The sequence below is a fragment of the Teleopsis dalmanni genome, chromosome 2 (genome assembly GCF_002237135.1).
Source record: "Teleopsis dalmanni isolate 2A chromosome 2, ASM223713v2, whole genome shotgun sequence".
Lineage (NCBI taxonomy): Eukaryota > Metazoa > Arthropoda > Insecta > Diptera > Diopsidae > Teleopsis > Teleopsis dalmanni.
Genome location: NC_051847.1, coordinates 125,417,662 through 125,445,375, shown reverse-complemented (window position 1 = coordinate 125,445,375; position 27,714 = coordinate 125,417,662). Strand labels below are relative to the sequence as shown.

The 27,714-nt window shown below is 29.3% G+C and overlaps 2 protein-coding genes across 2 annotated transcripts in view; one reads left to right on the top strand and one right to left on the bottom strand.

Annotated features, from left to right (window-relative positions):
* LOC119675652 (cell adhesion molecule 3-like) overlaps positions 1–27,714 on the bottom strand; it is a 33,183-nt gene that overhangs the window by 4,322 nt on the left and 1,147 nt on the right. The window contains exons 2-4 of the mRNA XM_038086859.1: positions 23,990–24,190; positions 7,082–7,233; positions 4,748–4,892 (exon numbers count right to left, since the gene is read on the bottom strand). Coding sequence (XP_037942787.1) covers positions 4,748–4,892; positions 7,082–7,233; positions 23,990–24,190 — 498 coding nt within the window. The remainder of the gene's footprint in view (positions 1–4,747; positions 4,893–7,081; positions 7,234–23,989; positions 24,191–27,714) is intronic.
* On the top strand, positions 16,790–18,575 carry LOC119685598 (beta-1,3-galactosyltransferase 5-like). The gene is made up of 2 exons (XM_038099928.1): positions 16,790–17,053; positions 17,645–18,575. The coding sequence occupies exons 1-2, from the start codon at positions 16,828–16,830 to the stop codon at positions 18,508–18,510; spliced, it is 1,092 nt and encodes a 363-aa protein (XP_037955856.1). The 5' UTR covers positions 16,790–16,827; the 3' UTR covers positions 18,511–18,575.

The following is a 27,714-nucleotide window of genomic DNA, read 5'->3' as shown; positions in this document are numbered from 1 at the left end:
AGCGAAAAAAAAGTAAAGCAACGGATCATATTCTAGTACAATACGATATTTGATATCCTATGAACGTTTGTGTTAATAATAAAATATTGCATAAAATAAAAGGTTCCAAATAAATGTTAATATATCAAAAAACAAAAACCGACTTTAATTGAATATAAAGTTCTTATTAAGTGCATTGAAAAAAATTTTTCCAGTAAATTCTTGTATAATATCTACGCTATTCTCATTACTTAGTCATGACTATTAAAAGATTATTTGCCATGGGTAACACTTCTTAAATGATTTTTGAATTACTTTCTAAAACTTGTATAGTCATGTGCAGATTATATGAATTCTCAATCTTCCATAATTTTTATAGAAAATAAAAAAAAAATATGATTAGAAACTAAATTTCGAAAGTAGCGATAAGCAAATTGCATAAACTAAGTCACTAAAACATGGGTGCTCTAAAAATACATTTATGTACCACTTTAGTCTAGAAATACTTAGAACCTTATTGATCGCATTGCGCCGTGAACCCGGGACCGTACAAATATTACTTAGTACTGATGCCAAATTCATCTTTAAAATTTGCTTCAATTTATTTTAACACCAGCTGTTATACTTTCGGTATAGTTCGGATATCTTTATATGAAGCACTCTTGATACCAAATTACATTATGTTGTATTAATGACTCCGTTTTTGTGTGATGTATTACCATTACCAACAATTATATATCCCTAATATGGTCCTTGATCATCGTATATGATGATTTGTCGCTGTGGGCAACGCAGCCTTTACCGGACGGATGGAAAAAGACTTCCGAAACCTCTTGCTTTTCAGAAAACATTATTGAGGAATCTAAATTACGCTCTTTAGAAGAAGAACGTTGTTATCAGTAAAGCTGTGAGTAACAGCACACTTCTAACTGACGATAAACACGATAAAATTACATTTAACTTGATTATAAAATAACAGATTTTAAAATAACAACAGTGCTTTTTCTAATCCGCCCTGAATATTGAAAAAAATTGCATCACGAAACTGCATCGAAATGTCCAGACATCATCTTCATGAAGCTGTGGTGTATGAAACCAGCAAAGGAAACCTGTGCTCCCCTTAGATCTAGACCGCGTATATGGATACCGAATATGAAATTCTTTGGTAAATCAATATATTAAACAAATATATTATTATGCCATTCTATAATAATAAATTCAATAAATTCGTTAAGGTTAAGCGAGGCGCTCCTTTCCTTCATTTTTTAGTGCAGTTAGCTGTCACTGTTTCCAGTTTTATTTTTTTATTTTCTATGGCGCGACTAGTTAGCATATTTGCTGTTATTAATTTTTAAATTAATGATTAATTGACTACACACGACTACATATTCACACATGCAGGATAAAAACTAATAATTGAATATTAAATTACGTATTTTTGCAGCATAAACTTTATATGTAATGTAGATAATTTCAATATCTTTAAATAAATGTGTATATTCACAAATAATGTTGACGTCTTTGTAAGTTCTGATTCGCAAAATTAAATTAATTCTTGAACGGTTGCGTTTATGAACAGCGAAAAAAATTATTATATTTTGTTTCTTCAAATGGTAATTTTTAAAATTCGATAGAAGTTCGCTTCGTGCGGGTCACACATTTCACTTTACAAACAAAACCTTTTATAATTTTTATGTTTTATTTCAAAAAACATAAATTTTAACTTAACAACTTCATTCGCCACAAGCAGCTATGAGATACGAGATACAACCAAAAAGAAGCAATTTATGTGTTTTTCAATTTTCTTATGAAAACAATTTTCCTTTTCATGTCGCAATACTTTTTCTTATTCTGAACATTTTCTCGATATTATCAGGCACGCCATGCAAATGTAAATGAGCTTGGAAATTGAAATTTTTATCAAATTTTATGTTTCGGAAAAATAAGAAAAAACAAAAAGAAATCAAACTTGAAGACAAATATACAATACTTAGGAGCACACATATGTGTGGTCTTTAGTTTACACATGCCCCCCTCCCCCCACCAACTTAATATTTTCAGGGGAAAGATTTCACAAGTCGGATAAAATGCATATGATATAGATTGTTGTATGAAAATTATAAGTGCAGTTGAAAAGTAATTTATATAAAATTTAAAGGGGGTTTTCGAACAGTAGTGAACTACAACAACAAAAATTTTATTTCTTATATTATTTTAATTAATTGAATTTTTGGGTGACCATACAGCTGTTTCGAGTATTGCCAAATACCCTTAATCAGTAGTATTGGAAATAATTATTTTTGAGACTGCAAGTACCAGGAATCGAACTCGGGTCCTGCCACATGAAAATTTAAAAAAATAATAATAAAAAAATAAAGAAAAATTAAATAGAATATTTCTAAAGTTACTAATTAGAACACTGGACACTACAACAGATCGATTCTCTCCACTTTCTGTTTTTTGTCTCTTTTATTGCTTTAAGTAGTGTTGGGATTAGAAAAAAATTTAAATCTGCTAAAACAGTTTAGTTCAATCAAATATCGCCACACTTTCAAAAAATCTACAATTTTCAATCATACATATGCTTAAGTATGGGGAATGGTTGAAAATTATCTTCAATACTTTTAGGCTAGCAGTTTTTAGATTTTTTCGTTTATCAACTGCATAAGCGTCAAACTCAATGGAACTATAAAAACTTCAATGATTTTTTGAAGCCTTTGTCTATGTGTTTCTACAACTAAAACTTTCAGTCATATTGGGTGATATCTTGCACATGTTATATATATGTTGTATTAGTTATATTTCATTTGATAATACATAACCCTACCATGATTCTGAAGATCGTCATTCGGAATTTGAGTAAAATTTTTTTTAAAAAATGAAGCCCAAAAATAAATTCCAGTAATAAATACTATATACTTTTTGTTTAAGAATATTTTTTAATTGTAGTAAGGTTCCTCCAATCAATATTGTTGAACTTTATTTAAATGGACTTTTCCAAAATATCTTATAAGAAGTAAAGATTACCTTGTGTTCCAACTAAATTACAAAAACTACACTCTAAATTTCTAAGTTTTTCATAATTTTTACTACACAATCTGAATCCCTTGACATAACTGCAAAATCCATGTACTTATAGATATGGTATATACTTGTTGAGTTATTTTTTTATCTATATTTATTTTACAAGGCCTTCTCTGTGGTTACTTCGAATTATTCGATTAGTCTTTCTTCAAAATATTGAAAATATTAATTTCTTTTGCCCTAGATGTATTTTTTCTGGTCTCTTTTAATAGAATTTTTGGCAGTGTCTTGTAAATCTATTTCAAGTGAAGATTTAAGAGAGCATATAACCTTTGTTAACTTGAATAATGAGAAAGTACCCGAGGTAAAAAGATAAAACTCTCTATTTTTTGATTTCTAGGGCAATAATATATGATGGGGCTGTTACAGGAAGTATTAAGAATTTTTTGTTGAAGTAAAGTTGCAGTTTATGAACTTCACTCTATAACCTCTGTTACTATAGACATGAGTACGGTATGATGTAATCACTCCACATATAGCTTGAAATAGTTTTCATTTAATTTGCAGATTAAAATTAATATTTGTGAAAAACCTGTTCCATACGTTATTAATTTAAGCTTTGATTATTTTCTTCCTATCTACACTATGATGCTTAAAAGTAAGCTGCAGCTTAAGTATTACTTACACAGTACAATATACAGAAAGTATACTGCGAAGTTATTTTTTTTAAATTTTCCTTGTATAGATAATTATCTGGATTTCTTTTCTAAATATTATAATCAAGAATATTCTTTTAAAATTCAGGAATATGATTTATAATTTATTATAAATATAAGTCCGACTGGAGTTACTGATATGCAGTTGTAGTTTGTGGTCATTACTTATTTTATTTGTGAATAATCTGTGCTATATATGTAATACTTTAAACAACTACTAACATATATTGAATTAACAAAAACATATCACTAATAAAATACTATAAGAAATTACATATTGTGCAATATATATGAGATCCCTTAAATAAAGTGGATTTTGCTGAAATCTTTTGCAGATAAATCATAAATTTCCGTTTAAATTAAATGCCATCACGAATATTTTAGATCTTAACAACACACCCTGTATATACTCATAAGATTAGTTTCATCTGTAACTAAAAGATAAACTTTTCTTCACATTGAAATATCTACGTAGGGCGCCGTGCGTGAACAGAATTCAAAGTATCTTCACAGACCTACATCGATACACGTAGAACCCCAGCACACGCACTTAAATAGTTTTACATTTGTTTTTTTTTTTTGGAAACGATTTTCCAACAAAACTTTGCCATGGAAGCCTTGAAAAAATTTAATTTTGTGGTTGCCACAAGTTTTGTAAAACTTTGTTTTTGTTGTTTTCAGAAATGATTTAAAATGGTTTTTTGTGCAAATATTGCCACATATTTTCAGCAGCAATAATAATAATAATTCTTCGTTGATTATTTTTAAGTACGTGTGCATATAAAATATTTACACATTCTTATTGTTTTCACAAGTTTAATTAATTTTTAAAATCAAGTAAAGAAAATAAATTTTTTTATCAGAAAATTATGAATATTTCTGATACTTTCTACTTCTTCTCATATGCCTTCACTGTAGCATATGAACTTTGCATTCCTACTATTTGTTTCAACTTGTAAATACCGTAAAGAGCAATTGTTTGATAGGGCTTCTGTATATAAGTTAATAGTCATTTATTGGTTACTTACAGAATACATTTAGTTTCATGGCTGTTTCCTTAATGCCATTGCGCACCAACTCGTTGGTAGCTCGACAAGATAATGACTTGCCATGATCTTCCCTCGAGGGAGTAATTGACAGCACCGAAACGCTAACATTTCCATCTGTGGATACCTGTGTGTTAAAAAAAGAATAAAACGTGAAATTTCATTGAAAGTATTACAAAATTTAATAAATATATCATTTAATTATAATTTTATTTAATTATAATATGCATGAATCGGGTTCCATCTTCATCTCTTTGCTTTGTACATATCTTTTTTGTCTCTTTAATTATTTAATGTAAATTACAGATATATGATTTATTACGTATTACGAATTTATTTTATATTTTTCTATATGTTTGTAATTATATTAAAAATTTAACTGAGATGTAGTGAATTTTATTTTCTCCACAAGTATACCATAAACAAATTATTAAAAGCTCGAAGTTGTATAGAAGAAAATGTATTTTTAGAATAGAGATATGCTAACAGACTACTAACAGAGAAAATGGGAATACTATACTGACTTACTACAGTATACCTCACTACTATACAGTATAACTGATGTTGTAAAGCGCAATCTATACAACAAATTGCGCAAATTGTATACCGCAATCTAAAGTTCCCTTCAAATTAAATTAATATACAATCCATAGTAAAATTTGTTGTCTATACTGAAAACAAAATAGAAATGATTGTCCAATTCATATCCCCTGCGGAATGTATGGACAGAATTCTTCCGCGGTTAGGATTGCCGGTCTGGCACTTGTGTAATGAAGTGCACATGGTAACAAGTAAGGTCTGTACTTGCGACTCCTGACTACAGGATATCTGGTACTACGAGGGGCAGATTGCCCACAGCTTCTGCTGTTTTGACCATATGAGGTCGGATTCGTTGTGGCGGTGGTTAATACCCATACTGCCGGTACCCAAACCTCATTGGTACCGGCGGAATAAAGCAGGCTATTCCAATGCGGCGTTTATCGGCGCATTATCTTGATACGTTGTGTTTTGAATACCGTAGTATTAGGCCTGTACGGCGATGAATGCTACATAAAATAACATAGGAAGCTTGTCCAATTCACATTCCTTACTTGGCAGGATAGTCATGACTTCAGTGATACTCGTCAAACAAAACGCCATATAGATATCATTTATTTTATTTAAGATTCCATAATTCATAGTATAAACTGTTTGGTAACCGACAATTATTTCAAAATTGTTGACACTGATTAAAAAATATTTATTTTGTGGTAGATAAATTTTGAAGTGGATACTTTTCAATAATGACGCTCATTCTATGCTTGGTTGACTGTCAACAAACAAAACTGTTATATGTGTGTTAGTGAAAATCCACAAGGAACTGTGGGAAGCATAATTTATCTACAAGAATTCTGAAGGTAAAAGGTGGATACTTTTCGCCATTCGTTAAATAGCAAAGGTATCACACAAATCTTCAATTCTGATCGTTACGTATACTTCATCACCAATTTCGAAGAAATTGAAAATGTAGACGATTTGTGGTTTTAACAAGATGATGCCACAAGCAAAATAACACGTCATTTGGTTTTGTTAGTAGAACATTTTTCTGGACTTTTAATATCATATATTGGTAATGTCAATTGGTGCATAAGAGTTTAATATTATATTTCTCATAGGTGGAATTTTTGTTTTGTGAATTCGCACAGAAGGTCTTTATGTGGAGAGTATTTTAATTATTTTAAGATTTTGTCTACTCTACTACTCTACTAGTTACAAGTACCAAGTAGCTAAAGTTTATAGATTGTTTTCTATTAGGAAAAATAATAAAATTTCGAGTCACTGAGAGATTGCATTTAAACAATTGTTGATCTGTAAGCACTCCTCTTAATTTCTAGTTATGGACCTACTCAAGATGTGTAGTTTCCCTTATCATTTGACTTAACAAATAACTGTATATCATATACAAAATTAAGATAAGCAATCAAGTAGACCTACTTATGTCTTCTGGGACAAATTCAAGACAATATAAAAACAACGGTTAAGAAGTAAGATTAAAACAAGCAGTCTAGGGAATATATCTCTTACTTTGCATATATAAAATTGGCACTAGAGAATATCAACATCTCGCGAGGTAAACTCACTTACAGCATGCATTAAAATGTAGCCGAGCAATTCTGGTTTCGATACATTCTATGAAATTGTAAATTAGTTTTTATGATTGGGTGAACGGGTATATAATATTTTCACCTCACTCCATGCCATTCGAATTCAGATAATGCAAGAATGATTTGTGCTAATGCATTTACTCATTTGCACTCTACAAAATAATTAACTCACCTTCTGACTATGTGCATGCAGTTCCATATTACCCATCCACCAAGTAATTTTCGCCGGTGGCCTCGAACCAATTGCTTGACATTCGATTTCATATTTTCGATCAGCGGACATTGGTTGATTGTTGAATGAAATCTCAACCAGAAGTGGCCGCACTGCAATTAAAATGAAAAACAAAAAATATTGGATTAAAAAATATTTATGGCAGGCAAAATATTGTTGTTATAAAGTTTTCTGGGTTTTAACGCAAATTTTTTACTCTCTCTGTACAGACAGATACACTCGTATATTAATATATTTTTTTTTAATTTTTTTGACAGGCACAATAATACAAATTTGTGTGCATTTATATAAATCGAATGGAAATTCGTTGCAATTAAATTTTAATTGCATCAAATTAAAATTACAGCAACAACAATAAGAACAACGAATAATGTAAATGTTATGTACGGCAAAGTGTTAATATATCACATTAATTCGTCCTTTAATATCCTGGATAAATTGTTTGGTATTTAAATCTTGTCAAATGGCAATCATAAACCAACGAACAATGACTAACAAGAACTTTTATTTACCAAATAGTAAGAACATTGCATTTCTATATAAAAAATTCTTCCTCTTCTCCAACAATAACTTAAGTTTTTATTGCTATAAATTTATACCTAAATATGGATTCTGTTCACATAACATATTTTTGTTCCAATTTTTTGAGTCTAACGATGTAATAAATAGTTACGCTTTTTTAATAGATGAAAAAAATTTTGAAACAATATGTAGACAATATATGTAAACCAATTAAGCAATAATATTTATTTTAAGTAATTATAGTACATAAAAATAAAAAAACTGCTGTATTAGCAAATATTTCAATATTGCTCTAAATAACTTTAATTTCAACATTTTTTTCCAAAAGGAATTATATCATTTTACTGTAGTTTAATGTCTTCTCAACAATTCGTTCACATCAGCTGTTTTAACAACTATACCTTTTAATATTCCACGAACTTGTGAAGCTGTCCTTGGGTAAGAGTTTGTGATAAAAAAAAAATGAATAAGTGTGCTCGTCCATAATTCTATCTTCTTCTTTCCCATTTCTTCTGTTTATTCACACCAAGAAGACTATCAATTTATAACACTTGTATTCTATTTATGTTAGAAAATAAATGATAGGTTTCTTACAGAATCTTTGTAATGTAAACCATTGCCAAAAACAGGCGGTAAGATAAGTCGAAAACTTTAGTTCATGTTCAAGACAGTTACGGAACGTTTTAATTTGTAAAAAACAGTAGAAGTTATTAACAGCGAGATTTCAACAATATTTTTAATTCTGTGATATGATCACCTTAATGTGTGAATGTGTGTGTAGTATTTACTCATAATACTCTCATACCTAAGTATCCGTAATGTTAAGTTAGTTCGTAAGAAGTTGTCGAATAGAAAACATTGCAAATTCATAAACCTTTTCGTATATAATTATATGTTTTTTTGTATCACCAGTCCATTCACATATATTCTGGTATCATCATTATTAAAGTTTGCCAAATATATTCTTTTGCTATCTCGCTCTCCATCTCTCTTAATCTTTTACATTCACTTACTGTTCACTTTCTTGCCTCTTTCAATTCTGAATCTTCTAGTTGTCCTCTTTTATTTTCATTTTCTTCTTCTCTTATAGTCCTTACTTTTATTACCTTGCCGCTCTTTATTTTTACTTCTCAGTAATGAACCTGGCCAGTAAATGGGTCAAAAGGAAACACATATCAAGAAATCTGTCTTTATATAAATGGAGAGGTAAAAAAACTATGAAATTGATTTAACTGCAATTCTTATCTCATTGCTTAAAACAAAAGGATATAAAAAGTAGAATCTGGTTTCGATATCTGCATAAAACTATTAGCAAATATATTTTTTCTTTCGAAAAATCACATGGACCGTCTTTTCATAATGAAATACTAGTTCGGACACATTTTCGCACACATGTCGTACCATACTCTCAATCCTTTTATCTAAATTCTTTTGTCTCCATCCAACGCAATAAGCAGAGCAATTCGCTGTAGACCTTTCTAAAGTATTAACTAAATAAGCTTTAAATGGTTTGGATATTTTTGACCTATTACACCCGTATCATTTCTCTAACCCTATTCTCCATCGTATCGGCACAGGTACAGTGTCAGTGTTCCATTAATTTTTATATATATTTTTTAAATTTCTCAAAATTTTTAAAATTTAACTTTTAAATATTTGAGCTTCAAGGTAGTTATGGGATTCTAGGGAGTTGATTAATGGCACTTTGGACATGCGGTCAGCAGATATGTGTGCATGTCTCTAGTTACATATGGAATCACAAATAGAGTATATGAAATTAGTTCATATGAACAAATATAATATGTCAAACAATTTATAAGTTTATGAAAATACAATATTTTTTTATGTTTTTGCATCGTAAAGTATTTTTATAAAATGACCGCAAATTAACATATTTGCGTTTATTTACGATCCGTGTAAGCGGAAATGGTGTTTGCAATAAATTGTATTTTTTCAGATTTTGTTTTTAAAACATAATTGCTGTTTTTATTTTTATTATTACTTTTTAAGTAATATTTGTCTAGGTGAGTGACTGTTGTGTGCATTTAAATGAGGCGTTAATTACGCCATAACGAAGAAGTAAGCGGCTTTTCATACGAAACCGCAAAAACCTGCGTAAAGCGGTTCACGCCCAGCAAATTACAAAAATGTATATTAAATTAAAAAATTAAATGGAAATGCGTGCATAAAAGCGAAAACCATGTACTTACTTATTTTAATAAAAGACACAATTACACAAGCAGAGCATAACAATTGCACAGAAAAAACTCTATTTGGGGTTTTGAATTCAACTTTATTGGATTTTATTAAATTTCTCTAAAACTGTTATTATATAGTTATTCCATAAACAAAAAATAAATTATTTTTGCTTAACATTGCGTAAAACTGTTTATTACATTTAATAATTTGAATTTTATTCCATTTTTATTGCATATTAGCATATTACCCTCCTCTTGTTTTAATTTCGCTTCAAAACGCATAAATTGCATTGCATACTTTTAGCCGCAGCTTATTTGCACTTTTTAAAGTTGTGGCTTTTGTGGCGGATTGTTTTTGTTGGCTGAGTTGGCTTTGATTGTTGTAAACGCTGTTTTGGCCATGTTTTTGCTCTTAGTTTTGCAAATTAACTGCTAATATTGAGTCAAGCCCAAAACAATAACAATAACAAAAATGAAAATAAAAAAATCAAAATATTTAATATATTTAAAATATTTTAAACATTTTTTCAAGTCATTTAATTTATAAGCTGACAATAATTAAATTAAATTATGCACATTGTTTAAAAACAATTTTAATGTTTAGTGCTTCGAGTTTCATGCATGTCTGCACAAGTAATTCACATAACGCACATTTAACACGATTTTTTGTGCTTTTTACTCACTTTGAACTTTTCTGTTTGTGGTATTTAATTACGATATAAAATTAAGTAAATATTTTTGCATTCACATTCTTTCACATATGCTTTAGAGTAGACATATTATTACGTATTCCCTCTAATAACACCCTTCACACAAAAAAAAATGTGTAAAAAAGGTATTTAAGTTTGTTAAGATTTTCATAACGCAATGAACCAAACGTTGTAAACCCTATAACGTATATATAGTCTTAATTAGCTCGAAGAGTTAAGTTCTGTTAGGCCTGTCCGCCTATCAGTATGTCTGTTAAGGTTCAAATTAGTTCATCAGTTCTTGGGTTATTCGAAGTGCTTTCAACACATAATTTCGGAAATAATCCTTAAGTGTACGTTGGGTTGATAGGGCTACTATATTCCATAAACGAAATAATTAGAAATGAGTTTACTCTTAGAATAATAAGAATAAGTTGAATAAGTTTTGGTACAGAATGTATTTATATTTGTAAAAGAAAATGCATGAAATTATATTCATATTGATTCATATTAGAATGTAGATGCCATATAAACTGGCGATTCAGACACGTATCTTTATTAGAAAAACTTTTTTACTTTTTGATGTATACACTTCAAATATTCAACTTAAATATAAATTTTTATAAAGCGATTTTCGAAAAGTTTGAAGCTCAGAGTCAGTGCATCTTAACCAACTGACGCAATATATTATAGATAATATATAATATAATATAATATTCTACACATTTATAGAATGTAACCTCTAATAAAAATGAGGTCGATATATAGGCTTAGATATAGGCTTAGATATACCGCGTAATTGGACCGATGTCTTAAGCACCGTCTTTTCTAAGAAACCTTTATTATTTTTGAATGATTTAGAGGGAGCTTAAGTTTCTGGGGGACTCCTTCTTCAGCACACTTAGTGATATCTCTAGCATTAGCATTGGCCAGATTCTTGCCTTTATAAATGCCTCTAGCTAGTTCTAGCTTGGCTTCTCTCTACTATCTACTATTACAAGGATTTATTGATTCAAAATGGCTTTCTTAATTAATTGAGGAAGGAAATAGTGCTATTCTTATTTTATTTTATGATTATTTTCTTCCGAAGAGGGTTTGTTTTCCTTTAAATAGTTTTCGCTTTCTTGATGGATTTATATTGCATATAAAAGATTATGCGAAAGAGAAAATTGTTTGTGTGATTTGTTAAATTATTTTAAAAGCTATTGCTTAATTCATGTATTGTGGTGTTAGTAATGCATACATTTGTTTATCCAGTTATTAAAAGACACCTTTTTTTTAACATCTACCAATCTAAATCAACAATTAATTTTATTTAATTGCTGGAAAAAGTAGTGATACAAAGAGGACTTTTGATGGGTGTTTTGTTAGGCAGGTCTATGAGACAGAATAGGATGACTTTAAATTTAATATTTAGAGAATGAAAGACGTTTGTTGGAGAAAATTTTTTTTCTTTATATACCATACAATGGTGATCCTTCTCTCTGAAGTTTAGAAATATACAATATATATGTACTTTTTGTAATCGTAAAATTAATAAACATTAGTTTATCAAGAATATTGTTAGTTGGTTGTCTATCCGTAAAGAATCTAACATCCGATCAAAATTTAAATCTCACCAATAGTTATTAGATGCCATCACTGTTACTTGAAATTTATTGAATTTGTCAAGTATTATATATATCAATATATTAAGTATTATATATGTATAACATTCACAGTAGGATAGGAATAAACGGGGTACTAGCTCCCGATGGTACATTCACAGTAACATCCATGAGAAATTGTTGAAGCCTCAGTTAGTCGGTGCGTACCGTAAGAACTTAAGCGACCTTAAGCCAAAGCGAAATTCACAACCAACCATACCTGTGTATTTGATAGGAACGAAATTAACAAAAGCGGTGAACTTTGTTCATTTTGTTGGTTATGCATTTTGCTTTGACTTAAGTTCGCATAAGTTTTGCTTATTGACTGATTGAGCGTTGAGACAGTAAAATCAAGAATACTAGGTTTAACGATTCTAGCAGCCACTACAAAGTGTAATTAATGTCATGAGAATTTTTTATATTCTTTTAAATTCTTTATTCTTTTAAAATTTATGTAAAAGAATATGTAACTCAGAGGACCATCTCCGCTTAAACGAATGTTTATACAAATCTTATATTAACTTCACATTATTTGTTTTATTATACTACAGTACCATACCGGCATACATATTACTGAAATTTAGGAAATAGAAATCAGTTTACCTGTAAGAAATTAAGTAGAAATAAGTAAGAAACATATATACGTTTACGCTCTCTTTTAAGTTCTGTACTCAAGACACAGACAGATGCAAAACCAATAAAGACAAACATAAAACTTTTTTGTAATTTTAGATATAAAAATATGTAAATAAAAGCAGCGATATATTAAAATAATACTATACCAATGTATTGTAAAGTTTATGGTGACGGGGCGTAAATTGAGACTTCTAAGAAGATAAACAATATTTTTTTTGATAACTACAGAATAAACTACAGACAACAGAACTCTGCTACAGATGAATAGTTAGAGAAGGGTAAATAAGTTACGGCATTTGATATAATCGATCATATACTGGTTATGAGAATAGTTTTCACCTCAATAATATAAAAACATTTTGACATTAGACATGATGTAGTCACATAATTAATATCTTATATTTGTTCATATTTGTAAAAGAAGGACATAAGTGATTAAAATGAAATTCTAGCATTTAACATTTGTACAGAATTTTATCAATACAATAAGTTCGTTATGATTATTTTCCCTTTCCGAGTGGGAAGATAATGTTATACTGATAGAACCTTCTAGATATTTGAGAAATTTCGACCTCCTACCACGAGCTAACGATTGCTTACATACCTAGCTACCAGAAAATTATTTTAACTTGACTCTTTTATATATATATAGATATTTTATATATATATATATTTATTTATATATATATGTAAATAAATTTTATATAAATTTTTATATATTTTATATATATAAAAGAAGAGAACGTGTATGGTGATGCAAGAACGATTGGAGTACTGAACTGGAAGAGAGTAGCAGAAGATAGGGACAGATGAAGATAAATCGTGATGGAGGCCAAAGTTCATACTGGACTGTAGTGCCAAATAAGAAGAAGAAAAAAAAAAGAGAAATTTTTTGAAATTAATGCAACTATGTTCAATCTCTTCATTTGATTTTTTTTTGTGATCATTGTTTATAAAATTCATTATTTATCTTTTTCTACCAATCTTAAAGTATGAATAATTTAATTATTGACTTATTTAAGAAATTGTTTCCATATTGAGCAATGTATTAAATAACTAGAAACAACATTTTAATTAATTTTATTTGCTAATTAATTGAGAAAAAACATTAATAATGAATTTAGAACAAATACAAAACAAGTAAATAATCCTTTATTATCCTTTTGGTTTCATAATTGAATTTTTAATTAAAAATTTATTAAATCAAATATGCACTAATCTCATTTATATTGAAAGTTCAATTGTACGTCAGCTAAACATCAACACAACATAAGCCGCTACAAACGCAGATAATTCAATAAAATGTATCTGGCCAGCCGAAGTACACCGACACACTAACAAACATACGCATATAAATGTTAATAAAATGCTTAAATTATTTTAGAATAAATCCCAAAAACATAAAATTTCAATCAGAAGCCACTCAAAACTAATGCCAACGCCGAACTGATTGCAGGTTTCGTGTAATTTTAATAAATTTTAACTCGAACGAATTTCGATGATGTAAAATTTATACACCAAAAATGCGAAAATACATACCATGCGTATCCTGCGTATGCCGGGAAGGTCAGGATGGTCGGGATAGTCGGGATGGTCAGGATGATCAGAATGGCAAGCGGCAGTTTAAATTATTTTCGCTAAAATTTTGCTTAACATGAATTCATTAAAAATAATTAGCAAAATAATTTGTTAATTCAGTGGGAAAATATTTTCGCTCGTGCACGGAGGATGCAACATTTTATCTAATGGATTGCACGCGAAGGGCGCAGTTCAAAGGACATGGCGGCGTGAACCGAATTAGTTATTCAAGCGAATTTTTTGTTATTGTTTTCACAGATTTCGGTCCAATTGACTTACAGTGTTTTAGGTAAATTTTGTATATTTGCAATTATTAAAATCGCCACAATTAAACCCTAACGTGCTACAAATGTTTCCGCATGTGCACGCATGGTCACGTGAGATAATTTTATACAAAAGCCGAGCAGGCACAGGTATCTATTGAATCTATAGAACTGCAGTGTGGAGTGGATGTGTTTGGCTGTATATTGCCAAATATACTCATAGCTTTTGAAATATTCATAAGCAACTGAAAAAATTGATGAATTTAATTATGCAACAAAAGTTTTGATTGCAATTACTAGGCAATTCAAGGACCTCATATTAAGTTGCATGCATATTAACAGCTAATAAATATTCATTGATTATTCATTTAAAAATATTGTAAAATCCCTACAATTTATGTGCGGTACAATTGGTTTGTTTGTCATTAGAATAAAGCCATAGTTAATATTTTTTTCATTTACTCTCATATGAACACTCAGGTTTTGTAATTGTATGCTAATCAGATTCGTAGTCAGTAATTTACTTTTGAGAAGATAAAATTCTGCATCTACCATATTTTTGTTAAATATTCAATCATATTACGATGCATTACAAATGAATAGGCATATGTATGCACATAGTTCACCAATTAATTTAGGGTTGTTTTAGCCTCTCAATTCATCATTCGGGCTACGTACCTATTCCTGGATTAATTAGTATATAGAAGTCCTCCTTGCAGCAAGTGACTTTATGCTGTTCATTGATAACATTTTGTTTAGTGAAGAAAATAGAAAAGCTTTGTCTAACTATCAGTATTCGTCAAATTTTTATGAGCCACCTTCTGTTTCTATTTCAATTGAAATTTAACTATAGGTGGACTCTCAAGTTTGTTTTAGTGAAACTAAAATTTTGCACTCCAATTAAATATCGAACTAATGACAAGATCACTAATAGCTTACTGTCAATCATGCTAGTATAAATCTGCAGTATTCCCACCTCTGTGAGAAAGTTCAAAAAAGCACTTTATATTATTGTCAGTGGCTAGCATTCCACCTGCTATGAAGAGGTTAGAATATTCCCGAGGTCAGATATCGACTAAAATCCCGATGCCACGCCGACACTTGTGTTAGAAGTGTGTATGGCAGTGAGATCTGTACTTGCAACACACGACCGGTATAGGTACTCTAGGTACTCTAGGAACATACTGTTAATATATTTCTAACTAGTGCCTAGTCCCTAATAACTAATTATCTTATTTAGTTGCTAGACGAGGCCATAAATAACATTAAAGATTTCTTAAGAGATTTTAAATTCTTCGAAACGCTCCCAAGCTTGTCCGGCAACACAACAGTCGTTTTTCATAATAATTAATTCATGCCCACTTAATTTATAAGCGTCATAATTTTCTTGCTTCGTAAGTATAATAGCGGTCAATCGTATAAAACTGATCAGGTGTCATCAAGGTTTTCTTTCAATATCCATCAATGACTTATTATGGTTTCGAAGATTTTAGACCAGACAAGAGACTGCATCATCGTTTTCACTTAGTATGAATGGTAAAGATGTTTCAAAAACTTGATTTCTTAAGCAGCAGAAATAAGATTTACGAAATAATGAGCGAATAATGTGGATATCTCAAACATAGATGTTGTAAAAATATTCTCGTTAATTAACTCCGTAGGTTAATCTCAAAACCTCATGACTGTGTGTACGGTATTAATCGATGCCTATGCACTACTTGGACAGACGGTGAAGCTCTATTGCCAATTTCACTACGCAACAATCCAACAGAAAGTGTTTTAACATATATAGCAATTAATAAGAAATATAATATTATATGATATGATAATATTATATAATATGAATTTGTTGAATGTAAACGACAGTTTTTGATTTCATAACAAATTATAACTTGATTATTAATCGAAAGAAAAACTAGATTGGTTCGCAAGAATACATATACTAAGAGTAGCCCATTAAAAACATGGATCTAGTAAAATGACTCTTATCTGTATTAAGGTTAAGTTAGATACTTGTTTGTAAGTTGGTATAGAATCAAATCTTTTTTTTTTAAAACTCAGTTTTTAAATCAAATTACCATTTTACTATTTGTTATAATACAAATAAATATTTTTCTTTTTTGTAAATTATATTCATAGTATATCGTTCATAAAATGGCTATTCCAAATTTAAATAGTGCAAATATTTTTCCAAAAATATTTCTAATACTTTTTTCCATCACATGTCTTTTGCTGATTTCATTTAATATCATAACTCCTAATGTGGAAGTTCAGGTAGCGATCGAACCGTCATATAATGTTAGCGAATTATTGAATTTAACAAACTTCGATTATGCACTCAACAACGAACGATGTCGTATGTATGGAAAGGACTTGCTCGGTAAGTTGCCTATTTTTCCTAATGACAAATTTACGAGTAGTAAGCATGGTATCCTTTACGCCTATTGAGCATAAGAAATTTACCACTTAGTTGAGTTTTGCTTCAGAGAGGAGCTCGAAAATTGAACTCTATATGTGTGTTTTCTGTTTAAAGTTAGCTTCTTAGGAAGTTCTATTAAGGTCCACTTCTCACTCTTCAAATTTGTCTTTAAAAGCTTAACGTTTTCATACATCAGACGTTCATATTTGTAAAACTATGAACTTAAAGAACAGACTCTAGTTTGATCTTCTGTAATGATTTCATTATTTTCTACTTTTAGAAAAGATAACTAAAATGATTTATGTGTGACCTTCAAACTTTTCTTTGGCAGAGGTCTACGAAAATTTTCCGAATTTATATCACCTATTAAGCATTAACTTAAAAAAAATTAATACGTCTTCATATGAGCTATTTTATTTTATTCACTTCCAGATGTTCCAGATTTTAAGAAACTTTTAAATATTCTTTTTTTCATTAATAATTTCTTTCTTGCTCAACTTTTTTTATTTTCGATTACCTTTCTTTTAATATGAAGTCCTTTTTATTTTGCAGCTATTATTTTAGTCACATCCACTGCGACAAATACTGCACTTCGTACCGCTCATCGTCAGGCTATGCCGCAATGCAAATTGGCAAAGTTAGGATTCCAGCGAGTATTTTTGCTGGCCAAGATTCCACCTACAGAAGGTTTCATAAAACAGGCACATTTGGAACATGAACACAAACGCTTTGACGATTTAGTGCAAGGAAATTTTGTTGACAGCTACCGCAACTTAAGTTATAAACATATCATGGGTCTACGATGGGCAGGCTATGAATGTGCAAATGCTAAGTTCGTTATTAAAATGAATGATGATATTATCTATGATGTGTATCATATTCATAATTACTTAAACGAGTTAGTGAAGAATCCTACATACAATTCATCTAGTGAACTTTTAGCTGGTGCACTATTTAGAGCTGGTAAACCAAGTCGTAATAAGACAAGCAAATGGTATGTTCCAATGGAAGAATATTCAGAAAGTGTTTATCCTGACTATATATCTGGTTGGTTTTACATAACAAATTTATTGACATCAAAATACATAGCGAAAGAAGCTCAGAAGACACCATTCTTTTGGATTGATGATATCTTTGTTACCGGTATTATTCGCCAAAACCTACAAATAAATCTACTACCACTCAAGTCTTGGATAGCTTTTGAAAAAGGAGCACTTGAGTGTTGCATTGAAATTGCGAAAACATATAGTTACTATTGTGACTATAAAGTGGGTCCAATCGGCAGTGAACGGGGATTTATGTGTAAATTCCAGCATGCTATGGAGAAATGTCATTTGCACCAATGCATACCGCGACCACCTAAGACTGCTCTAAACGTTTTGTGTGGAAATATAGCTGCTTACAGTAAGATTGCTTGATATGTCCACTTCATTTTTGTCTTTAAACATTTTTGTATCTAATAAATATATTTTTTGAACATTTACTTAAAGACTTAAAGACCTCTTCATTTTGGTCATACAACTGTTTTTCATTAGAAGTTTCTTTTACTTGTAAAAATTCAACAAATGGAGAAACTCTACAACAAATGAAATTAAATCTTTCTTTTGGCTGTTACATATGGAAACAGTATCCTTAACATTAGAATATTAGATTATATATACTGTTTTATTATATATTATATATATTATAAATAAAGTTCTGAAATAACAAAAAATTACAAATTGCTGATGGAGGAGGATAGAAATGAACAAAACTTTTCCTATATACAGATACATTCTAATTTTATCGCATTTTGTAGTTTTGAGATATTTTTTGATGAGCATTTTTTAATACCATTTTGATTTAAAATATAGTTACATTAGAGTTTATATAAAAACTACTATCTTACAAAATATTTATGGTTTTTCTTATTTTTTGTAAACTAAAAGGTTTTTGCGCCCTGAAAATGCAATCAAAATCCTGATGACAGTTGTAAGCAATGAGGATCAATATACTCTTGATATGATAATATTATAGTTAGGATTTAGTGCGTATTTTATGGAAAGAGTGGCAGTTTAAATATAAGTAATAGTACTAAATAATTCAATGCTTTAATATTTAATAATTTCATATAACAATAGTTAATAGATTTTAAATTCTGCTGTTTTTAATTTATATTGAATTCTGATCCCAAATGATAGGTTTATATGGTTATTATATGTAAGCAATACTATACTAATCCCGTACACACACTCCATATATATTTTGTTTAATGAAGTTCACATTTTAAGTTGTATTTAAATTAACTGAACTTTAATTCAAGCTAATATACTAATTCACAAAATTAAATTTATTTAATTCTAATCTACTTGAATGAATCTGACACACTTTATAATTAGTTTGGTATTTTTATTTCATAAATAACTTCGTAAGAATAAAATCAATCCAACGAGTACGTTTCAGCAATCAACTTTGAAACTTTCTAAATATTTTTCTTCTACCTTCACTTTTCAAAAGGAAATTGTTAATATTTGTATTTATTTAATCACTTTATCGTGTGTGTTTGACGTTTTGACGTTTTTTGCTTCATTACCCATGTGTTAATTTTTGTATCTAGTCAGGCGTACACATGTCAATACAATAAGAAACAATGGAATGTATCTAAGGCTTATACAACAATAGCGAAAGCCACAAAAGTAAAAAGTCAGACAATATCGCATTAGCTGACAGCCATCAAGAAATTCGTTTTCATATTAATTCAAAAAAAAAAAAATCACAAATAAAGTCAAAATTAACCGAACAAATGTCCCAAAGGTCCTTTGACTAAAAATATGCGTTGTTTGGCTCTTCCTAAAAGTAACGAAATAGGTAAAAAAGGAACGCAGTACTAGGCCATTGTAAAAGGAAACTACTTTGTTGCAGAGGTAAAGTGAAGAGATCGGTTTCTATATACAATTTAGGCAGTTTATTTAAGGGTAATTATTTAGTTAAAAAAAAATATTTTTCATTTCAGTAAAAAACTAATATATTAGAATGCAGTTCATTGGAAAGGACAACATAGTTTTTAGATAAGAATAGATTTGTAGATAACGGGACACTCATTTGATCCTGTTCATGATATTACATGGCTTCTGGCTGTTGGGCTCTATTATTTTAACCTTTAATGATAGTTTAAAGTTGTCTTAGTCTGAATTTATCAACACTATTCCTGTAAAACTTTCTGAAATCCTTCTTTCCTTGTTGTCTATTATAATACAATTTTCTATTCTATGAAATAATTTGAGGACAAGAAATGTATGAAAGCTTATTCTAAATATCTTGCAGATAGCCATTAATAGTAATTTTTGAAGTTTGATTATTATGTAAAATTAACAAAAGAGCTTTTTAGATGAACATTTTATTATCGCATTCAGAAGTAGAACCTGGAAAAGGTTTGACACTACAAATTTTTAAAAATAATCTGGATCTAACCTGGTTGGACCATAAAACTCCACATTAAATAAAGGTAAATGAATGTAATTATTTCACCTGCATATATTTGGGTTTTAACCAATGCTACCACGACTCATCTTCAAAGGAGTCATTATTTATTGGTTAGGATAGACGTTAGTGAAATATACCGACCTGAATGCATAACAAAAGGATAAATCGAAAAACGTGTGCCAATCTAAGATTCCACTGATGTCTAATCACTTCACGTATATTTCACATATTTGAGTTATAGTGAGAGTCGTCAACTAAGGTAGTAATAGACGACAGTTTAATTGCAGCGATGCGCTGTTTCAACTTCTCATTAACTTTCACTGCAAGTAATCTCTCATAGTTGGTTTTATCGATCAAAAGTATTCTTCAATTTCAATGAAGGAGTTTCATGGAAGGTTTTAATTTTGGTTGCTTATTTGACTAAGTCATCTTCCGGACTTTGCCTTCCTTGTTAATTTTTGTTTTCTTGTATCAACACTAATGTGATATTATTAATCTTTTAGTCCTGAAAACATTAAGTCATGTAAACTATATATCATTAACTTCCTAACCAAAATACCAAAATAATAATATACGTGATCTGGGACTGTTTTGTTGATAGAAACTCATTCCTATTTTAGTCGAATTATTTTTCCAAAACTTAATCATGTCTTCCAAAAATACTTCAACTGAAATAAGTTTGTTATACTCGTAAATAAAACTTTTCTACTTTAACATTTTTATCCCAAACAAAACATCTTGAGAACAGACATTTTTCTGCATTGCAATGCAACTAAACAAGCAAACTTCGCCAAATGATAGCAGTAAATTTTTCTTAATAAATAAAAAATTTTAGTAAACAACATTTTCAAAAGTTTTATCTTCTCTTATCTTGTACGACAAAACCGCAAAGTATTAAAATTTCCTTGAAGGAAGTGCAAACGTTATCAGGCAAATACGCACATAGTTACATTTCCTAAACCTTTCCAACACTGCTCGTTGTTCATTGCTCGTTGCTTAGCACTCGGCAAGTGAACAATAAGACGAGTAAACAATATTTGCACAGAAATATTTATGCTTTCTATTCTTTTCTAATACGAGTATCTAATAGATAAATAAGTACTAACAATAATTTTGTATACTAACATAATATACGGCAATTCCCCATTGTTGTCTGTGATATCTGCGAAGCTATTTGTTAGAACGATTATACCAAGTACAAAATCCCCCAAACATCGATATATTAAATTGTTCTTGTTTTTGTTGTATTTTTTTTTTGTTTTGTTATTTATTTATTTTTTTATTATTTTTGTTTTTAGGACATTTTGGACTAGTATTTTTGTTTATTTTTTGCATCGTCCAACATTTGGCTTTCGTTGATATTTCAATTGTTATTGTTCTAATAGGAAACTTTTTTCAACCAGCATATTTTCACAAAATTACTTTCAGCTTAGTTGTTGCTGTTGTTGTTGCTGTTGTTGTTGTTATTCATGTATGAATGTGCCACATGACAAAACCACAACGACAATAGATAAAGTCAAACAAATAAACAAATATTTTAATGTGAAAAAAATTATTTGTACTTAATTTGAAATTCACATAAACTGTTAAATCAACCCAAGGTTAAAAGGATAATAAAAATAAAGTTTGAAAAATATAATCATAATTTTTTATCACTGTCAGCAACCAGAGACTTGAGCAAAATTATTAAACTCAGCTTAAAAATCTGAAACACTGGTTTTGGACAAATTATTAGACAAATTTAATTTGGTTTTTTGTGGAAGGTTAGAATGTTGTTTAGAGAACAAATGGTTAGAACATATGTCACTCGCATTACATTAAAGAAAAAAAAAACAGTTGAGATTGAAGTGTTACCGTGCAAGAAAAGAGAAATTGGTAAAGTGCATCCTACAATATACTAAATACTAAACATCATAATCCTACATCCTACTATATCTACACAAACATCCTACAATATGTTTAACATCACGGTGTATTAGTGTTCAGTGATAGTATCGTTTAAGTAAAAGGTACACCTTAGAACACCTTTACGATCTGTGCATATCGCTGGAAATATGTAAACTGTTACTGAGATCATTCTATGCTGTACTTTTTAATAAAAGATGGGAAGACTTAATGATATGTAGACATCTATGTGTACATTGGCCACGTGCCATTAAAAGGATATACAATACTCTAATTGAGATTAAGTTTTGCCAAAGTTTCAGTGTGGTCTTAAACCATTGAATTTTTTCCCTAACCTGACCGACTTTTGAGGTCCTGTACTTTGAAAGGATAAAATTATCGGCATTAACTTAAATTACTTCAGAATAAGTATTATGTTAAGAAAGCACATTCAAATAGACTTTATATTTTTTCACGACCTACTATATGCATAACAGTTGTCTTCTGACTCTAAGTAAATTTACTTAATAAATAATTCGGAACTATGATTAAAATTAAATCAATATTTTTTTTTAAACTGCATTTATTTTATTACAATCTGTCAGTTATAAATGACAATAAGTAATATATATAAATATAAATCGTAATAATAGTTTTTACGATCTAAACAAAGGCGCGTATGAACTATGCCCAGTGACATATCCATATCTATTTAAAATAGAAGTGTATGACCTACATATACATATCTAAAATGTCTCTCGATGTTTTCCTTCTCAGCCTTGTAAAAGTGTTGGAAGGCGATATCTGAGATCAAATAAAACTACATCATTTATTTTGTTTATTTCTTGAAATGATGCAAAATATAAGCGATTGAAAAAGTTTCCTCCAAAATTAGTAATCTTATTTATTTGCGAATAGATAAAAAGCATTTTAATAATTGAAGATAATTGCAAACCCACTACGTTGAGTATTAATGTAGTTTAGTTTTTAAATATCTCAGAAGCTTAGTTGATTTTAATTCCCCTATAATAACATCAATTGCTATGTAAGTAGTAGTTTCGCACTTCTTAGGTTTCGTGGAGTCGAGCTCGTAATAATCTTAGTCAAAATTTTGAAACTATTAATCAGAAGTAATAATTAAACTAGACTAATTAATTAACCAAATTATACTACATCACCGAAAAATGAAATCTAATGGTCTTATTAATCACGCTTCCAAATCTAGTAGCTTATAGTCTCATAGTTCATGCCAGTAGAAAGAAGTTAAATGATATGACTATAGAAGACAAGAGGTTGAATAAAAATAAAACTAATCTTGAATCATTAAATCATTAAATTTAAAGACTTAGCGTTCCCTTAGAGTAAACAATGTTCCAATTATATCTACTTTCCTCGTATATAAAAAACTATTAAGGAAAAATATTTAAAAAATATATTTTATTTTAAAAGCGCTATAGTCGCTTCTGGATTTTTTTTCTTTTTGTGTTTCGTTGCTCTGGTTTATAAATGTATATATATATATATATATATATATATTGACACAATACTTACAGTAAAGTTCGATTGTTATGTTGTTGGAGACATATTTCTTGTGGAAATTGCTGGCCTGGCACGTATACACCGCATGCTGGTGAATTCGTGACAAATTTCGCACCACTAATTTGCTATTTATGCTGTTAACGTGTGTGTAATCCACGACACTATTTTGGATTTGGCCATTCATTAACCAAGTGACAGTGGGTTTCGGAGAGCCTGCAAATGAAAAATATGAAAAAGTTTTATGAGTTTCTTCTTCATAGTTACAGAAATTTATTGCAACACCAAAACCAAAACATATTTTTTCGTATTTCAAAATATGATTTATAATATAACTTAAATTTAAAAACAATTTCTTTGTTTTTCTTCTTTTACCTTAAATAAATGTAATTAAAATTGATATATTCATTCTTCATTTTACTCGTTCATGGCGTATGAGCGATAAAATTAATTCTTTTAACAAATCTGAGTAAATAATATGAGTAAATAAAAATGATTGAATGCCGACAAAAATATATATTAATATGTGAATGTGTATTTAAGATACTAAATTAATTATTTTTGATTTTGTTTTAATAATATATTATGGAACAAAAATAAAATAATTTTATTGTACAAATAATAATTGCATAAATATCAAGCTATGTGAATTTTCAACCAGTAAAATATATAAAGTTGCAGCAAATATATTAAAAACTAATTAATTAAAATTATAAATAAAATAATAATTATAGAGCACAGTTATAATTAATTACACAAACACATAAAAGAAGTGATATGCAAGCCAAATATTAATTGATGAATAAAAATAACGTGTATATAGAAATTGACGTATAAGTAAAACAGGAATCAATGTTACTTGAACGTAACACTCGATTCACAAGAGAGTTTGGATTGTAATTCTAGCTGTCATTTCGGATTAGTCCTGATTTTGATAGCAAAACAAATTTAAATCAAATCAAGATTTATATAGGAACTTTGACAACTGAAAATAGAATTAAATCGTAATTTCTACAAAAGTTGATTTTAACTTGTACAGTTCACCTTAGTATAGTTTTGGGCACTAAAAGCTTTTGCTATTGGAGTGATTTTAAGGAATGAATGAAGTTTTCAACTGTTCTTTATCACATATATATATATCATATGTGCAAAATATATATTTTGTGAAAGTAAACAGTGCGATAATATAATCACATTAAATCTGGTATTTAATTAATCTGAAAACGTCGAGTGAATCGATGTTTTTGCTTTTTGATTTCAGATGTCGGTTTAAAATATTTGACAGCTGAAATTACAATCGAAACTTTAGTGTGACTCCAGTATAACTCTTAAAAGTGATAGCCCAGCAGCAATTAAGGTACTCAATAACCTTGTCAAGTTATTGACAAGGTGGGAATAAGACTATCGAATATTTAAACAAACAGTTTTGAATCATATGAATCGTATGAATATCGGAAGATCTAAAACGAAATTACAGACAAACTTACTAGAGAAAGACTAGTCTTGCTGCACTTGGGCAATTTACCAGAGTTATTGCAATTAAAACCTCTTATAAAAATCACAAATTTGAATCACTTCAAGGATTATTTGATATTAAATATTAAATAATTATTTAAAAAATATCCAAAGAATAATTGCAAGAAATTATTGTCTAAGAAATTTGGAAATTTATTTTAATGATATTGGTTCACTTTTTAAGAAAGACGAGCTTGCCCTATGCTAATGTAGAACAGGGAAAGTTAATTAATTGAAATTTTATATGGGTTGAAGATATAACGCTCATAACGGATCGGGGAATATCTCAAAATTGGCTTCTTTTTTTGTCTAGTTTAACAATATTACATCCGACAGTGAACCGAATATTTAAGACAAGTCTTCAATACCATTTACTTATAATTATTTAATAATAATAATATAATTACTATATATAATAAAAATTTCCTCTCTCTAAGAAAGTTGTCAAACAAAAATATTTTTTTTTGATTTTTAATCAATTGAATTCTTGTCATGATTTTGCAGCTATTTCGGATTTCACAAAATCATCGCATAATCAGCGATATTTGGAAACATCTATTGTCTTTATTTTCCGTATGTGGTTTGGGGGCTGAAAGTCGCGGGAATTTAACTCCTTCGAATTTGAACCGTGGATCTGGGTATTAACGCACACAATCAACGTGCTATTGCTATATAAATTTAGAGTTTTGATTTTGTTTATGTATAAACAGACCTCATAATTACTGTATTACTAATTGGATCAAATGCATAAACAACAGCTATATAAATTAAATTAATCATTGTAAATTTTAATCTTTTCAAATTTTAGCAATATAATCTTCAATAAACATTTCTGCATATGTACCCTAAATTGCTTGTATTATGTAAATGTATTTAAAATGTGCTTAAAGTATTTCTATAAAAATATATATTAAATTAGTTTTAACATTTTGTTTATTTTAATGAACACTGACGCTGAGTTTCAATCTGGACTACCTACGGGTTCAACCCTTTTTTCAAGGGTACGTAACCCTTGTTATGAATAATTAAATATAAGAAATAATTCAAAATCCGCTGATTATGGGTAGTGGTCATACTTAAAACAGCTGTATGGTCAGCTATGGTCAATGTTGTAATTCACTACTGTTTAATAAAAACCTAACTATTGAAAACAATAGTTTATAATAATGGAGAATTTAGTTTCTTTCGTCAAAACAGATGTTACAATTTTTAAAGCTCGTTTAAATTTTTTTAAAATTTCTAATTTAATTTTATTTTTTAGCTATAAACATGTACAGCGCATAAGCATAGTTAAAGACACTTTTATTGCTTAGGAGGAATATTTTTTAAACCAAACTCGACGAGTTCCATGTACTCCTCAACTAAGTAATGAGTAAATCGATTATATTATTCTTAATGAATTGAGTTCATATCTGCATAGTATTTATTACTGAAATTTAAAATTGATTACTTACCCGCTTTAGTGACATAAACAGTTTCATTAGAGCTTAAAACAAAACACTAGTCTTTTCTCGAATACTATTGAAGGTATTTTGCAGTGATATGCACTGCCCATTTCTGCACGTGATTCATGTCATTTCGCTTTGAGTAAGGACGACACTTACATGTTTGGCATTTAAGTCATGATTAATAATGCCATTAAGATTAGGTTCAAGAATGTAGGAAATAATGGACTGAAGTTAACGTTAACTGCCACTTAAAGCCTGGCGCCATATATCAAAATGCACACTCGCATAGTTGAGCCTAAGCCACTCCAACATAAGTGGACCGGTGCCCGGTGCTGGTAAATTTTGAGCAGCGAATGCAAAAAGATTTACAAGCTCAATAAAGTATCTAAGCATATGACTAGTGCGAATAGTTACGGTAACGGTGAGTTGCTCCTGTGCTCATACGAGCGCAACTGTCGTTATTTTATTGGCGATACTGCTCACAGTTAATGTGTTTAAATTAACAGAGCCATGTCACTACATTATCATAATGTTAAATAATTTTATGGTTTATGGCGTATACGTTACGCCATTAATGCTGCTAATTTTTATAATGCGAAAAAATATGTTTAATAGCTAAAAATACTTAACGCAAAATATATAGTAAATTACTTCTTTTGTTTGGAGTATAAAAAAATTCAGGTGAATTTAATTGAATTTTTATGAGAGTAGTTAACATAATGGAGCAACTGCCTTGATTAATTAAATGCCATCGTAAATGCAAAAAAAATATATAAA

Bases quoted from the DNA above. Each gene is read 5' to 3' on its own strand.
- LOC119685598 (XM_038099928.1), top strand. From the start codon at position 16,828: ATGGCTATTCCAAATTTAAATAGTGCAAATATTTTTCCAAAAATATTT. The intron at 17,054-17,644 runs GTAAGTTGCCTA...TTTATTTTGCAG, and splicing joins GTATGGAAAGGACTTGCTCG to CTATTATTTTAGTCACATCC.